Consider the following 17630-nt stretch of genomic DNA (forward strand, 5'->3'; position numbering starts at 1 on the left):
TTCTCTGTTTCAGGTGGGGAATCTCGGCCTACTGTTTATGCTGCTTTTCTTTATCTATGCTGCCCTTGGTGTGGAACTCTTTGGAGAGTTGGGTAAGAAGTTGCATGGTGTTTAAAATACTAATTTTCCAGATGAAATGCAATAAGTGTGAAAGACATTCTTTGTTCATTAAAGCACTATACTTAAACATGATAAAAAACTGATTGCACACACTCTAGCACTCAGTGGCACGCACCATTATAGCCAAAGGATTTCAACATTTTTTTTCTCTAAAATCCATCAGTGTGCAACGCTGACTATCCGTGCGAGGGAATGAGCCGCCATGCCACCTTCGAAAACTTCGGAATGGCATTCCTCACACTCTTCCAGGTCTCTACGGGGGACAACTGGAATGGTATAATGAAGGTTTGTTTACTTTATCTATTTTATCTATTTTTAAATAAGTATATATATTTGCAATTAAACAGCTGGTTGTGTGTTTTGCACCCTTAGGATACACTCCGCGAGTGCCCCCCAGGCAGCGACTACGGCTGCCACGCCGGTCTTCAGTTTATCTCTCCACTGTACTTTGTGTCTTTCGTTTTGACGGCTCAATTTGTCCTTATCAACGTGGTGGTCGCCGTGCTAATGAAGCATCTGGATGACTCTAACAAAGAAGCGCAAGAGGATGCTGAAATGGACGCCGAAATCGAGCTTGAACTGGCCCAAGGTGGCCTCTGCTGCATGATGGGTGGCATTGGGGTCATAGCAGGGGCTACAGGTGGGGCAATCGGTGGACTGGTTAGCACACCAGAGTCTACGGCAGTGGCAGGAACAGTCGGGGGGGCAAGTGGAGCTTTGATGGGTGTGCCAAAAGACGGAGGAGGTTCAGGTGGTGTGGGGGGTCTTCTTCAAGAGGGACACCACCAGCACAGATGTCGACTTTATTCTCCTGCTCAGGTAAAAAATAAAAATCGGATTTATTAGTTTTCATGTGTTGTGATGATTATTTTGGAACTAATAAATGATTTAGGTTTCAAGTTTCCCCTCATGGTAGGTCTTTCAAGTTGGGGTTAAAATTGAGATAGTGTTTAAGATTTATAGTGGGGAGAGTGAGTTTCAATTTAGAATTCGAATTTGTAAAGTTAGGATTGGATTTCAGGTCAAATTTATTTATTTTTTCAATTCGGATTTGGGTTTATTATTTTTCAAATCTCGGTTTCATGACAATGTTAGCGTAGCAGATTTTAGGCATCCAATTTAAGTCCATGGTTTTAAAACGAAGGTTCTGGATTGAAAACAATGTATACAGTTTGAAACTAGGATAAATGTTTCATTAAGGTTTAAATACTTAATCTCCAGCCTGCTACCTTTTTTTCCCCGACATAAGATCAAGACCTAAATTATATGTATATGTTCACTGACAGGAAAGCCAATGGCTGGACAGTGTGTCGCTGCTGATCAAAGACTCAACGGAAGGTGATATGATCGACAACCTCTCCGGTTCTGTCTTCCATCATTACTCCCCCATCTGCAAGGACTGTGATGGGCACGCACAGGAGGTAAACACTCGAACATGCGCATGTGCAAGCAAATCAGGAAGCTGACCATGTCTGGGTCACAGGTTCGCTTGGCAGAGGTAGAGAGGACCTCACTGATGTCGGAGCAGCTGTCTGACAAATCCTCATCACCGGCACTGCCTGATGATCTCAGCTTGGATGAACATGCAAGCTACCAGATGTTGATAGAAGGAAGCCAGGTATACTCACACAACCCATAAATGGAAACAAAGGCACAAACACAAACTCAAAAGCTACACAGTCACATATAGTAAACGCTCAGACCTTCATTTACGATGCTTTTATTTTTCTTCAGGGGGACAGCAGCGGTGACTCCCACAATTCGAGTGAGTTACCCACAGAAGGGTGCTTTGAGAGGCCTCCTCTTCCTTCCACTTCCAGAGGAGAGCCTGAGGAAGAACAAGAGGGGGAAGTCCACCAGCTTTTTGAGTCTAGTGTTCATCCTCGGTTGAGTCCCCCCTCAGTGGAAAGACAAATCTCGAAACATTGCATAGATAGCCAAACACGTGAGTTTTCTTGTAGCCAAAATAGCAGAACAATATGATTTAACATTTCAAATTTAACACCATTTGAGATTGAAACAATTTAAACTATGGTTATCATGAGATAGACCGAAAAGTAAAACGATGACAAATTGTGTGTTTGCAGATGAATACGTAAGTCGCATCGATGGAGATGTCTTTCACCTCCCGGCTGATTTCTTTCACCCTGCCGCCAACCCTCGAGACAGACCTCAATCCCGGCTGGCCTCCTCGACCTCCTGGGCATCCCTCCGTTCACCCGGATCCATCAGCGGGGTGCCGCACTCACGGGTATTAAGACTGGTTGAATGGATTGACGAATGTGTGGTGCGTGGATGGACATCATTGTCAATTTGTCAAATGATTACAGACACACAAAGATACAATTTTCAAAGAGTTTAGAACAGGGTTAGATTGATGATGTCATGAATGTGCCTTGGGAGTAAGATACAGAGAAGGGGTAGTTTTGGGATCAAGACTACTTTCCACAATCAAAAACCGTGAGACCTGATGTCACCAAGACCAAGAAAAAACAAGGGTAAGACTTCTATGCTTTAGCCAGAGGCAAAACCAAAAGTTTAGAGAGTCAATACCATATCTTAAAAATGACATATTCATCAATGTTTGCCGTTCCAATCTATTTTGAATTTGGTGTGTTTAACCAATCAGTTCATCCATCCAGATTTAGCTCTCATTGGCCCCTTAGTAGTTTGTTTGTTAATTGAAATCCTGATTTTTGGGGGGGTGTCCATTTTATCTATCAAAAATGTTATAAAAAAAATAGTAGTGCTGCGGCAAATACAACTCCTAGAACAGCGTTAATTATTATGAACATTGCCTCACTCAATCAAATTGAATCCGCATTGACTTGTGTGTGCATGAAACAAGAACAAAGAATTCCTGTTTTTTTCTAGTTCTTGTGTCTCCATGGCGACCTGTCCCCCCGCCTACCTGGTGGCTTTGCAAAGCTCTGTGATCCAGTAGCACTTGGTGGCACTGAGCTAATTTGCATGGCCACAGCTCATCTTTGTTGGCTGCCCCCATTCTTTCCTCACACTTTAATTCATATACTTCTTTCCAGTTTTTACTTCATCTCATTACATCTTTCTCGGTCACACTTAACCAACTGTTGTTTACAGATTGTTTTTTTTCCTCCAGCCATCTGCTTTTTTTTTGTTTTAGTACCCAATCTCTCCTTTCTTGAGAACCTATTGACCTCCACATTACAAGTCAACATTCTCATTCTTGTTGCATTGCTGCCTTCAAAGTTTTTATATCCAAGAGATTTTTTTAACAAACAAATTATGATCAGTCAACAAATTTAATGACAAATATATTTCCATGGCCGTTTGGTAGTTAGTGGTTAGAGCGATGGCCAAACACTTCTAGGGTCCTAGGGTTCTATCCCAGATCGATCCACCCTGTGTGGAGTTTGCATTAGCACCTGGCATGGATTTTCTTTGGGTACTTCAGTTTCCTCCAACATCCCAAAAACATGCAGGGTACCCTGGTTGAACACTCAAATTGCACCTAGGTGTGAGTGTGAGCATGTATGGTTGTCAAGGAGGAAAATCTGGTTTAAAATACATTTGTATTTTTCTGTGGGCAGCACTTGTCCCAGAGTGACTCGTCATCAACTACTGATAGTCCAGATGGCTACCAACAGGTGGTTTTCCAGGAGGACCTCAGCTTCAGTGTCTCAACAACTCCACATCAGGATCCCCCTTTTCAGCTGTCAAACCTTTCACCAGTTCAACCGAATAACTCTACCGTGAAAAACCACAGCTGTACTATCCCCCTCCAAGCCACCAAGGGGCACCAGTTGAGTCCCACCCAGCCCCACCAGAACTCTTCAGAGCCTCTTGATGAAGACACTGGGGAGTGTCTCTCAAGTACCCTCAACAGTCTCTCCGTGACCTGCCAACAAACTGATGTAAAGACCCAGGAAAGGGACACAAACTCCCGGAAGAACAGATGAAACATTTTGTTATCCCATCATGCTCAGAACTCTTCCAACTAATTGTGTCTAGTCTTTGAACAGTCTGTTCAATTTTGCACGGCTACTTGAGATCGACCGTCTTCTCTCCACTCTGGAATGACCGAAAGAGTTGCGAACAAAGGGATTTGCTTACGAGAAAGATGACAGGAAATTTATGGTGGTAATTCCTGTCAGTGACCCTCGGGAGGATTGGCAGTACAGAAGATGGGTGAATCAGTGGATTCAGAACTGTGGCGGTTCCAACTGGAACTGCCTCACGTTCACGTTTCAATAGCAACATTGCTAAAAATAGCATTCACCTACTGATAAGTTCAGTTGGGCATGGGACAGCGACAAATTATATGTTCGGTTCTATGTTTTGTAAAGGACTGTTTGTATATCTGTCCCCCAAAGACACATTTCCACCAAGTGTCCCAGTCCAGTTGATGGATTGGAAGGGTAAATCAATAGCCTAATCTTGCACTGCACAATTGTTGATAATAGATGATATGTCTGACTTTTGTTATGGTTTGGTAGTCTTTGGAAATCAGAAACCAAAACCACACTGCTGCTTGGTGGAGATATGTCTTCAGATTTTGTCAAGTCTGAAAATAAACTCCTATATCTGTATTATGTCCTTTATGTTTGACCCGCTTCATGGTTAGGTAGAGACTGGACAACGTTGAGGCTTTGAAAAATGGAAACCCAAATGATTTTATTCCACACCTATCTAGTACTGTTCCCTAGTAGAATCAGGAATTTGAAGTTTGTCGACTCTTAAAGTGAGCCACTAAAAAGTGCTTTAGCTTCAGCTCGTGTATATGTCAGTATGTTGACTTGCTTTATTTTCAGTAAAGACTGTGGTCAACAAATTCCAAATGAAATTGTTTCCTAATGCACTGAACCGTGCTGCTGCTTGGTGGAAACAGTTCTTCTCGACTCATCGGGTCTTAAAACCAACCACTGAAAGTGGACTGTAGCAGTTTTATCTGTATGCTTGACTTCCTTCACAAATAAGTAAAATTAGAACTCAAAAGCCTGGAAGGCTCTGTTCTATAATGCACCTGCTTGGGAGAAACAAGTCTTTGGAGCTTGTACGTTCTGAAATTCGACTACAAAAGAGGATATATGCGGGCCCCTCAAAAACCCACAAAAAGGGCTACAAATGTGTGATAAGTGAAATACAGTAATGGGCCAAATACTTATAGCATCAGTCTTACATGCCTAGATGTAGAATAGTAGTTTTATCCAAAGTACGTATAGTATGAACAGTCAATTCATCATCCAGTCCACCTGAGGTCAAACCAGTTTTCTACACTTATCATGGCTAGTCCTACTTTTTGCCCATTTAGTTATCCTGTGCTATCTTTTCACTGTTACTTACACCAATAATTGTCTTTCTAGCTTGTCACTCTTCCTCTGCATCTAAAAGATGGTGTATGTAGTAAAGAGACTTTTTTAATAGTTTTATACAAATTTGCATTAAAATATAGAGTTGGCTCTCACGAAGCAGCGTTTTTGCCTAAATTAAGATTCTTTTCAAAACTTTTAGGACTATTGTTACCACTTTCAGAATTTTCATAGAGCCTTATATTCCAACTAGAATGAAACTGAATGGTCAGAGTGATTGAAAATATTCAATGTAACACTTCAATCAGGCTAAATAGGCTAAATATAAATAGAGTTTCATTCGGCATAATTCGGCTTTTTAGATATTCGATAAAAAACCTGTATGTGATTCATTAAGATTGCCAGGTTTTACATGCTCAGTCTTATCATAAATTCAAAGTGACCTTGTCCGTTACACAAATGAAAATAATCGAAATTCATCTGAGGTGGAAAAAAATGTTCTTAACAACCTTTCTCTTTTCATTAGCAAGCTTTTTAGTTTAATATATATCCAAACAAAAAATCACACATCCTATATCTGTTAAACGGTTATGAAAAAACAGAATTGCACAACTACTCTTAATATATAATAGGAAAAATGTACTGAATGGAAAAACTTTTTAAGTACATTTACTTGTGAAGAAAAGAGTCCTTATTGAAACTGTCACTTTAGTAAAATACCCAGCAATATTTTAGAGTCGGAGATATTATACTGTTCCCTAAACCCTGACCACCAAAAGAGTTTGTAAGAAAATGTATTACCTCTCTAAAAATTCTGCCAGTTCTTGTCAGCATAATAATAATAATAATAACATGTTAATACCAGTGTGTGTATAAATATACACATTTAGTGGATGTAAACACGAGTCTTCCTAGTTCAAGTCAGCTCTCAAGCAATAGGATTAAAAATCACTTTATTTTTCCAGGAACTTACTACAGTTTTTCCATCAATTACATTGCAGAACTGCAGTGTTTTTGGACAAATAAATATATTTAAGGTTGCTAAACCAGTGCTAAACTTATCCCTCTTAATTTGTTTGCCAAACTCTTATCTGACTCAGGTCTGCCAACATGTAGCAAAAGGACAAACAAACTATGGCAAGTGGTATGGAACAAATGGCTCCCATTTGTCATGTTAGTTATTTTCATCGGTTAGTCTGGTCTGTCCGATCCTTCTGGCCAAGTGTTTTTTATTTTATTTTGAAGACCTCTGGTGGATACACATACACTTGTATGCATGATGCAGAGATGTCAACACTGTGTTTTTAGTAGCTGAGATTTCACCAATGAACAGAGAAGCCACAATTTTAAATAGTATTGAGTCCCTCCATGCCACCCTATGTTGAAGATATGCAATATATTGCAGCAGTAGTAGTAGTAGTAATAGTAGTAGTGGTAGAATTGCACTTGAGGAAAAACAGGAAGAGAGACGATTCTATTTATGTAATGAAAAAAAATGGAAATGGGATTGAAAGGTCACAGAAAAGATGATGTTGTGTGACATGTAATGTGTATCAGCAAACCCCCACCCACCATCACGCACCCCATCACACACACAGACACACACACGCAAACACACTACCTTCCTTCCCCCCCAAATTGCATGTGCAGTTCTGTTTCTGTTTTGCTGAATGTCACTCTGGTGTCATATAAAATGATCTTTTCAGCAGCTGTCTCAAATCCATTTTTCTCCACATGCTAACAGAAAAAAAAAATCAGCATTCTGCAGACTTTCAGAGGATGCAGTGGTACAAGCAAAGAAAATGTATTGGTTGAAAACAATCTTCTTAAGTCAGCTCTCAAGCCTATCACATTCTTAAAGAATCGGCGTCTTTTAATCCGTCAGATAAAAACAAAATGCGTCCTAATACAAAACTGGATGTCTTTTTTTCATGTTGACTATTATTAAAGGAATAAAACTGTATTCAGAGGAATTGTATCCCAAAGAGGGAGCTGATTAATACACACGACAAAGCTGAGGATGTGCGTCAGTCTAGTGGCCGTTCTTGTTGAGCGTGCGGTAATGCGCCAAATGCTGATGTGAAATAAAAAAACAAAAAAACATGACAATGAAAAGGAGTGCCAGAAGGCTTACATTAATGTTTTCTTACGGTCATTAAATTTCAAAGCTACTTTTATTGGAGTCTAACTAGGCAAATGTATTGGTCAAAAATAGGTCTCAGAGGATTGATGCATAAATTTACCTATCAAATTTCATTCAGCTCCATTTGCGAAAGGAGCAATTTTAATTTCACAGTTACTTCATCTTTATTAATCAGCCCTGAGACAAAAAAAATCTGGCTTTGAATGTATATAGCACTAGAATATAACTCTGACATTTCAAAATAGCAATTTGAACTTTAACTTTTTGTAGAAAAAAAAAATAGAGAAGTGCCAAAAATATACCTACCAAATTTCATTCTGATCAGTCCTCGAATAACAGAAAGTAGTAAGTTCATTCCTAAGAAGAAGAGCAGAAACAAAGCATGTTAGTTTTTAAGCCCTCCCTCTGGGTGGTTTAAAAACAACAAATTCAATACTATTAGTGTTAGCACTCCAGTAGCAGCATTAACATTATGAAGAATGTGTCGCTCAAACATCCATTGCCATGTTTCTAGTAACGAATTTATCCACATGAATAATTAAAATGCATCATTTGGGATAAAAAAAAGGTTGATTTAACAATGTTGTTACAAATTTATAACATGATGCCATGTGATAAGTTTCATGAATAAAACAGCAGATATTTGCACACAAAGTCGATAAGGAAACTGTTTCTGTGTAAACACAATAGTCAGCATTATTAGCACTTCAATCAAAGTGGAGTGGTTGCGTAAAATGTTAACAATGCAGTGGAGGAATTACAGAAAATCAAGCACCACTCATTCATTACTCGCTACCGATACACAAGCACCAGATGTTGGCTGTTAACGAAGCAGATGCATAAGGTCGGAAAGGAAAAGGATGAAGGACTTATGGGGAGGTTCTCAAGGAACCAGGCGGATGATAACTCGACAACCAATTACCATTTCTTTGTAAAGCAAGATGCCATATCGTGACAGCCACAGCTTTAATTTTCAATAATTTTGTTGATTTTGAGTGACTGTGAGGTACACAATTCTTTGATTTGTTTATTTTGGAAGGAATTTGACAAAGACTACAGATTTACAATTACCGTATATCTCTCATTAAACTAAATCCACCTGACTCTCGCTTGCTTTGACAAGATTTTCCCAGCCTACCACAACAGTCAATGTTTTTTGGCATCCATTTATTCTGATTTTTTTTTATTTTCCTTTTGTCCAAATGTTTCTTTACATGTAATTTCTCTTTAAAAGCATTTCCCTTTTTTGTACCACGTGTTAACATCTCCAAGCTCCATGGTTCAAATGTGAAACGTGTATTTGAGTGTATTCAAAGGCTTCAAAATATAAAACTGCATTAGCGCTCAAAGAATGAACCATTGCAGGCAACGCTTCACCCCGAGTCAATTATTTAATGTGCAAAACGCCCACATTGTGAGCGCACTGTATGCTTACATGCATGTCTTTTAATGTATATATATATATTTATTTATGTAAAAGTATGATAACGACTTTAAGGCTCAGCCCACTCATGATTTCTGCCCTAAGTGTTACATAAGCAGTTTAAAAAGCTCTTTAAGAATATATATTACAACAAATATTATCACTGTTACGCCTCAGTGGGCAAAGTGGATAATCCAGAAGGCATCCAATCTATTATGACCCCAACAGGAAGTTGTGTGCTGGCAAAATCTTGTTAATCTGACTTTGACCTCTTTGCTCGGCTGAGCGCAAGCGCCTTTGCAGGTGAGGCCTCGCAAAGGTCACACGGCGATGGAATTCTTACTTGAAAAGCTCAGAACACGGAACCCTGGTCAAAGTAAAAAAGAGTTAATGATCTTATTTTTCCCCCCAGTAGGAAGAAGAAATCTCCTTGACAGGATACCCCTACAATCACATAAGCTTTCTTCTTTCTCATTCGTTATCTTGTCTCTTTTCTCACCTCAGTTTAGGTTTTTCCAACCAAACTTAATTAGACTGTATGTGTCATTTTGATCAAACGTGTTATACAGCTTTTTTCTTTACAAAAATAGTCGTGGTTTGAGACCCATAGCCATAAATTACTGTGACATGCTGCCTTTCAGCTCATTTTTATCTGACTTGAGTTACAAGCAAACATAAAGAAAATATATTTACATTGATTGGATTTAAAAACAGCCATAGAATTTTGCTTGGAGCTTTTACTGGCTTCATAAGAGGCTAACTAGTATTGATATTGTTAGGGTTTGTTTGCTTTTAGCCTAACGTTTCCCTTCCCTCCTGTGATCAGTTGTGTGTACTTTGTAATCAACCCTTGTCTCTCTATTTAAACCCTGTGTGTTTGTTAGGCTCTGTGGGATCGTCTGCTTTGTTTACTCCATGCCAAGTTACCATCCCATGTTCCATGTTCCTCGTTTCCCCATGTCTTCTATCAGGTTTGGTTTTGTGATTTGATTTCTAAGTCCTCGTTATTTTCTAAAGATTCCTGCCTTAAGTATAAAAGTTTTTTCGAGCACTCCACACACTCGTCCGCTGCCTGCTTCCCTGCATTTGGGTCCACCCACATTACACGCTCCACGTCCGAGCTAATCGGAACAGATAGCATAGTAGTTATTAACATTTAGCTAGTTTTTGCATATGGTAGCGATATATGCAGAGTACTTTCACAATACTCAGACATTTTTTTTAATCCCCTGTAAATATGGACAGTAGGCGACACTGAATTGGTTGTCAGAAAACTGCAGGGCACAACGAGACAAACAACCATTCACAAACACACAAATATGTAATTTTTTTGTGTCCTTTTTGTCATTGTCTTTGTAGAGTCATGCTCAATAACATCAAGAGAGGCCTGCAGTTATTCAGATGTTGTTCTTAATTCGGTAATGACCTCCTGGATTTGTCGCACTCTGAAATAATTTTAGCTAGTTAGGCACCAAGTAGGGGACACCCAACTTAGAGTGTCAACCAGCCGACTCTTTATGTTTATGGGATGTGGGAGAAAACCGGAGTACCCGGGCAATAACCCATGCAAGCCCGAGGATAACTGTGAGCCCAACGCGATAACCGATGGGCCACTCCCTTCCTTATCAAATAACATTATTATTCAGAACCTGTATTTTATATTTCCTTGTATAATCTGTGTGTTATTAAAATTAGTTTGATAAAACAGACCCTTTGCGAGTTGAGGAAAAGAAAACAGAAATCAACAATAGGGCAAATATTTGCAGTGCTCTTTAGCTACTGTAAATGCAGCATACTCAAGCTCTCAAATCCCAAAACAGTGCATTAATACCCTCTTTTGGCCAAACGGAATAATACTGATAATTTTTGCCTTGAATGCCTCGTGTCTTAGGCCGTCCCCACCTGCATAGGCGCCAGGCCAATTTTCTTACATACATGCGCAATAGATTTTTGCATCATCGTGCAAGAAAAAAAGCAACCTCCTGGACTTCCTTGACAGTGTCAAGTTACACAGGCACACACACACACACATACTTATACATTCATGGGCCGTGTCACTGCTAGAACTTATGAGTTTTAGACCGTTTACCCAGCATGGACAGGCTTACCCTATAAGGACTTTGCCATCTTGTTAGCCGAATGTAAGGCACTTTTTTGGCGGGGAAACAAGGAAGAAACCCACCCCGGGAAAACCCACATTACACACATCACCAGTTTTTATTTTTTTTCCTTCTGATAAGAGAATTCCTTCTTTCCAACATGTCGATGTCGACTCGAGCACTCAGGGAGATCCTACAAAGAGCAGGAAATGACACCTGTGCAGACTGTGGGGCTCCAGGTGAGAATACTTTTTTTTCTTTTTCTAGACAACTCAAAGGGAAAAGTTGAGAGATTAAATATTTGGGTGGGAAAAAATATTTTCAGGTTGTGCGATGGGAATGCTTCAAGGGTTTAGTACAAGTCCTGACACGCTGCACACGCCCTCGCGCTGTTCGGGTTGTCTTGACATGCACTGGTGGACATTTCAATTTTCTATATTCTACAATACCTGTATTGGCAATTGTTACTATTTCATTGTTTGGCAGTAGAAATTCAGTAGGTATAAAGATGATGTGTGTAGATAAAGAGGAGGCAAACAAACAACATGAATGGAAGGCCTAAATTCTTGGAACGACAACCCGCAACAAACAAACAAACAAACTAAAACAATCATATTAGTTGGTTCCTAATTCTGACATGGCATGTACAGAGTATACTGTTAAGAGAATTCCAGGGGAGAGATTTAGTAAATAAAATAAATAAACGAGTCTCCTGTTTAGGAATGCTGCATTCTGCCGTCTTCCGAGATAAGATATAAAAATTTGCTCAGTTGATATGAAGGAGGCGAATCAGGCATCAAGTTGAAAAATTTATTTTTGCCTTGTAACAAACTTTTGGGTTGCGAGTGGTAATTTAAAATACAATCCCTGACTACAAAATGACAAAAGTGAATTTCACGACACCAAATAGACATAGTTCTTCAAAAAACAAGTCGAACTATATGTATTGAACCAAACCACAGACCTATTATAAATATATATATGAAATTATGCATGAAATAATAACTACGGTTGACTGTTTTACGGTTGCGCAGATCCCGACTGGGGTTCAACATCGTTGGGGGTCTTCATCTGCCTGGCCTGTTCGGGCATTCACCGAAACATTCCTGGCACGAGCAAAGTGAAATCGCTGAGTCTTTCCCACTGGGAGGACCACGAGGTCCAGGTAACACCATAGATTGTAATTCCCTTTTGAAGATTATTTCAAAATTTCAAAATGAAAAGTGCTATCTGTGCTCCTTTTTTGAAAAAAAAATTCTAGTTTATGGCAGAGAATGGAAATGAGCTGATGAGAAGCAAATACGAGGCTGCTGTTCCTTTCTACTACTACAAGCCATCGCACAAAGACTGCCAGTAAGAGCAGAGATATTTCACATAATTTTTAAGTAATCATAGAAATATAGCATTATATTCTGTGGAAAACAATCCTGAATTCTTGCCAATAGCAATTCGTGTTTAAGTGGATTGAGTGTTGTTTTTCTGTAAAGAAAATAAATTTAAAAAAATTGTTAATGACCACTTATAAAGGAAATTAATGCAAAATGATACAAGAGTTTTCAGATTAAATTATTTTCAATACCATATCCCTGTATAACTTGGTTATAAGTTGAAGAAATAAAATCTATATTGTCTTAGTCACTCTTGGGCAGGTTAATTTGCATTACTTAAAAGTGTAAAACATGTCATGCTGTGGATTCCTGTGGGGATTAATAAATCAATATTACCTATTATCGATCTGTTTATGACACAGGGATTTGTGACATGTTCAAAGAACACCCACATGATTCTCAATGGTGTGTTAATCATATTCTAATTGCTGCTTTAATATTTTGTTCGTCAGGGTGTTGAAAGAGCAATGGATACGAGCAAAGTACGAGCGCAATGAATTCACTGAACCTGGAAAAACTTCAACTTATGAGCAAGGCAAGTGAACACAACCACACACACATTGATGTGTATAAACATGAAAAAGAAAAGTATTCTTAACTGTTGATGAAACCTATGGATTGTGGAGGTTAGGTTAGGTATTCGGTATGTCTTTGTGTTTAACTCAAGAATGAATTAAGGGATTATTATCAAACCTGCAAGATATATTGGTAAAAAAAATGGTAGTGATTCGATTTTGAGGTAATGGGGTCTTTTTTCAGAAAAATGTGTGTTGTATTATTTGGGGGAAGAATGATACTAATGACTATGTCCTTTGCCTTGTAGCCACTAGGGATGGCACCTTGATGAAAATGGGGCGGGACAACGGGCAGTTCCTTAGCAGGCGTTTCGTCCTCTGCGAGCGTGAGGGCACGCTCAAGTACTTCACCAAACATGATGTAAGCAAATATAGTAGTGAACTCAATAAAAGAGTTACCGTATTTTGCCGTTTAATATACCCGGATATATTTAATTGATTTTTGCTTTTTTGAGCCTCCCGTTTGTGCGGCATTTAATATACTCCTGCCGTTTAATATACCCCCGCCGTTTAATATACCTGGGTCTTTTAAATGGGGGGGTTGCATATTAAACAGCAAAATACGGTACTGCACACTTAAGGTATGTTTCTTTGGAGAAAATAGGCTACATTTTGTTGATTCTTTTTAAGACGTTATTTTTTTTATATATGTCGACCATCTAAATTGCCTCTAGTTATGAGTGTGAATGGTTGTTTGTCTCCTATAATATAGTAAAATATTTGTACTTTGCCTAACCCTTGCAGGCCAAGGAGCCCAAAGCAGTGATCAAGGTGGACAGCATCAACGCTACCTTCCAGCCTGAAAAGATTGGACACCCAAATGGCTTGCAGATCACTTACCTTAAAGACTATAGTACCCGCAACATCTTCCTTTACCATGACAGCGGCAAGGTCTGCCTTGGGATGTTACTACATGGTGGGGGGTGGGGTTTCAGGGTCCAGATGTTTTCATCGCTGTCTTGGCTTATCTTTGCAGGAGATTGTTGATTGGCTGAATTCTATTCGAGCCGTGCAGCTTCACTATATGAAGGTGGCCTTTCCTGGAGCTACGGATGCTGAGGTCAGTACTGAATGGCACACTTTGGATAGTTAAAGCCAAGTAGGGTTTTTTACTTGAAAAAAAATCAGTTGGAAAAAAAGGACCGTAGTGCACTATTGATTATCTCCATGAGGGTTATGGGCAGGGCTGCTGGGTACGTACAACATGAACTGTTTCCACCCAATTGCATGGCACTACAGTACTACGAATAAATGTACTTGTGTGTTATTGTAATACAAGTATTTGTATGTAAGATTTTTGTTTTTAAAATTTGTGATTAAATACAACATTGGCATGATAAGGGAGGTTTATTCTCATATGCAAAGCATTTATCTGCCGGCTGTAAGTGGAATCAGATGCTTTGTGCTTCAACATTTTGATCCTTTTTGCAGTATAATTTTTGTCCACCAATCCCAATTTTTTTTTTGTTTCATTTTTTTTTCCTGGTTTGTCTTTCTCAGCTGGTTCCCAAACTGACCCGCAACTTCCTTAAAGAAGGCTACATGGAGAAAACAGGTCCCAGGGTAGGTGCACTCTTGTATGGGGTATAAAGTTTCTTATGACAATATGGCTTATCACTTGTATACAATGAAGTATTGTATTCTCTAATGATACCAGACAGTACACTCACTACATGCCTCTGTCATCATTTCACCATTCAGAAACCTGAATTGGCAACTAGCTCAGATTCACCTCTTCTATCTTTCCATCTGAGACCTGAAAGGGTGCCATTATTCATTCAATGGAAAAACTGTAGCTTTACCATCCACTTACTGATTTAGAATAGAAAAAAACGAGATCGACAGTGGGTTACTTTTGTCATTTTCTAAGGACAAATGCATGTGTTGGGTTCCGGTGCATCTTCACATTTTAGAATATTGAATGTAATATATCTTCTTTTATAAGATATGCATTGATAGATTTAAAAAATCTTTGTATAGACTCCAATTGCGCTCAACTGTTGATTTTAATGGTAGACATTGGGCAGCAGACACACAATTTTAAATAATTGTTATGCAAAATGACAAAAATGAAGTTAATACACTCTCGTTCCCATTGGTTTAGTTGACCAAGTGTGTTGTTTTGGGTTGTTTTTTTGTTGTATTCAGCAAACTGAAGGCTTCAAGAAGCGATGGTTCACTTTGGACCAAAGACGTCTCATGTACTTTAAAGACCCTCTGGTAAGACACACACACACACACACACACACACACACACACACACACACACACACACACACACACACATATTACTGAATATGCTCAATCCTTTGGGGTGTTAACACAATACTGAAAAGTTTTGGGCTGGATTTTTTTTTTTTTGCACTTTTGTGCAAGTGTAGTGTAAAATCCATTGTTGCTTTTTTGCTCGTGAGGATGAAGCAGTTCGGAAGATGAATGAAAGCTGTCAAATTCTTGATAATTTCCCCTTATCTTTTTTATGGACATTAACTCCGGGCTTGTTTTTTTTTTCTTTGTGGTGACTCTGTAGGATGCCTTTGCAAAGGGCGAGGTATTTCTGGGCAGCAAGGAACACTACAGCGCATCGCCCGGTCTGCCCGCCGGGACCTACTGCAACGGCGCGTGGCAGCACGGCATCACTATCGTCACTCCAGACCGCTGCTTCCTATTCACGTGCGAGACGGAAAACGAGCAGCAAGAATGGCTCAAGCTCTTTAACGACGTCATGAATGCTCAAATGTCTCCGCAGGAACACACCAGTAAGACAGCTACCTTTATTAATTAAATATTAAATAATTCCATGCAGTTACACATTCCTGAAAAAAAATCAGTAAAAAGAAATCTGCATAAAATAAAAAGTCATAAAAGGTGTATCAACATCTATATTTTGTTCTTAGTATGCGTTGATACACCATACATTTTATTGATTTTTTTTTAATCTCCTGGGTCATTGAGTAATTTGGACTGGACATATATTCCAGTCAATGTCAATAAAATATGCTCATTCAATTCCATCCGTCCTAGTCCAAATTAATAAGCAGAGATTAAAATAAAAGCAGAATTGGGTGATGTGTTTTAATTATCTCTATTTTTCCTTATTACAATGATGATATTCATGTCCTCCTTTAATATTTTTGTGTCTTTGTTGTTTTTTGCAGTGGAGGCTTTGTTCAAGCACAGACACTGATTCAAATAATTTCCAACAGAAGATTTATTGGGAGAGGAAAAAAAAGGACTGAGAACAGAAAAGTGCCACGTTATTTCGAGCATTTAGTAGTCGACCGGCGCCATCCTGTGGTTTCTTTGCTCTAAAATTCTCCAAACACAATGCACTCCATCTTCTCAATTGTGTGAGTTGTTAAAACCAGGTATGCTTAAACTTTTTGACCTTCTTGCCCCCAATTTTTCCTTCTCCAAAAATGCCATCGAACCTTCAGATCATGATTTGTACAGACTTTTATGGCATTTTTTTAAATTCAAAAACTAGATAAAAGCCATCCACATTGAAAAAAATAAAAATAAAAATGTAAGATTTAATACAAAGAATAATAATAATATGATTTCGTCATTTAAGCACTTAAACAACTTAAACACAGTGCAATCAATAGTACTATTTGCAGTAAAAATCAGCACATTATGAGAGTGCAATCGAATGCTGCCACATCGAAAAGTGTGTGGCAGCAGTCCATCATACACTCACTAGATGGCAATCATATTCCCAGGGATGAAAAATCATACGCATTTTAATAAATTAAACACCTTTAACAACGTAAAAAATAAATCCAAATACATACATCTTGGGTGAGACCAAAGACAGTGGATGATGACACAAACCATTTTACAAACTCTAGAGTAAGACCTGAAAAATCTGCTATGTGGTGTTTACTGTGTCTTCGTTGAAAGGTTGAACATCTGTTTTTCATTTGTTTATATTTTTTAGCATTGGGTTACTTTTTTTCTTTTACAACACAAAAAATAATACATGACTAATGCCCTCTGACTTTTTTCCAAATTAATTTCTTGCTGTACTCCTAAGATCTCAGATAAATTGTACACAACCTATACATTTGATTTCATTTTCTATCTTATTGTATTCAATTATTTATGACATCAAAATCACTTTACAAACTTGGAGAAAAAAATAGGAATTTTGGATCATTTCTCTTTACAGTTTGACTAGTACTATTTTCTCCTATTGTGCATCCAACATTCCTAGATGACTCCACTAATTAGTTTAAACATTGACTCAAGGCTGTCCAAAATTTCACATTGGTGCTTGTGAGGTGGGGTTTTGGATTCTGAGGGTTGGTTTAACACCTCTTTGAGAAAAGAGCGACAGAAAGAGGAGCAGCGACATCTTGGATGAACTGAAGAGACCTCCAGGAAGCAAGAATTTGAATTAGAATCAGCACAAATGGAGAAAAACGTCTAATGCGGATGTGACACTTCACTTCACCTTCACGTGGAAAATGTAGGACTTTTAGTTTACTTATTTGAGTGATATTTTGACTTATTCCTTTCCTTTTTCTGAAACTAGAAAATCCCTCTTGTAGTCGTTTTCAACTGTCTTGCTAAATTACTATAATTTTCTTCC

At 38.6% G+C, this 17630-nt stretch overlaps 2 protein-coding genes across 3 annotated transcripts in view; both read left to right on the forward strand.

The window, feature by feature from the left end:
- cacna1ib (calcium voltage-gated channel subunit alpha1 Ib) overlaps nt 1-10483 on the forward strand; it is a 68537-nt gene extending 58054 nt beyond the window's left edge. The window contains exons 31-39 of one of the 2 annotated variants that reach the window (XM_077605153.1): nt 14-92; nt 284-405; nt 493-939; nt 1407-1541; nt 1604-1738; nt 1855-2065; nt 2208-2371; nt 9859-9945; nt 10334-10483. In XM_077605153.1, the coding sequence (XP_077461279.1) occupies nt 14-92; nt 284-405; nt 493-939; nt 1407-1541; nt 1604-1738; nt 1855-2065; nt 2208-2371; nt 9859-9945; nt 10334-10348 (1395 nt within the window). In that variant the 3' untranslated portion in view covers nt 10349-10483. Of the gene's footprint in view, nt 1-13; nt 93-283; nt 406-492; nt 940-1406; nt 1542-1603; nt 1739-1854; nt 2066-2207; nt 2372-3689; nt 7011-9858; nt 9946-10333 lie in introns of those variants that run through there. The other variant, XM_077605152.1, reaches the window with a different exon arrangement.
- A 637-nt stretch (nt 10484-11120) lies between these two features.
- Nucleotides 11121-16430, forward strand: LOC144077302 (arf-GAP with dual PH domain-containing protein 1). Its single transcript, XM_077604935.1, has 11 exons — nt 11121-11312; nt 12108-12238; nt 12335-12426; nt 12914-12996; nt 13285-13397; nt 13781-13927; nt 14013-14096; nt 14537-14599; nt 15185-15256; nt 15567-15795; nt 16195-16430. Exons 1-11 carry the CDS (start codon nt 11234-11236, stop codon nt 16221-16223), a joined length of 1122 nt encoding a protein of 373 aa, XP_077461061.1. The 5' UTR covers nt 11121-11233; the 3' UTR covers nt 16224-16430.
- Nucleotides 16431-17630: the final 1200 nt, after the last annotated feature.

The sequence above is a fragment of the Stigmatopora argus genome, chromosome 7 (genome assembly GCF_051989625.1).
Source record: "Stigmatopora argus isolate UIUO_Sarg chromosome 7, RoL_Sarg_1.0, whole genome shotgun sequence".
Classification (NCBI taxonomy): Eukaryota; Metazoa; Chordata; class Actinopteri; order Syngnathiformes; family Syngnathidae; genus Stigmatopora; species Stigmatopora argus.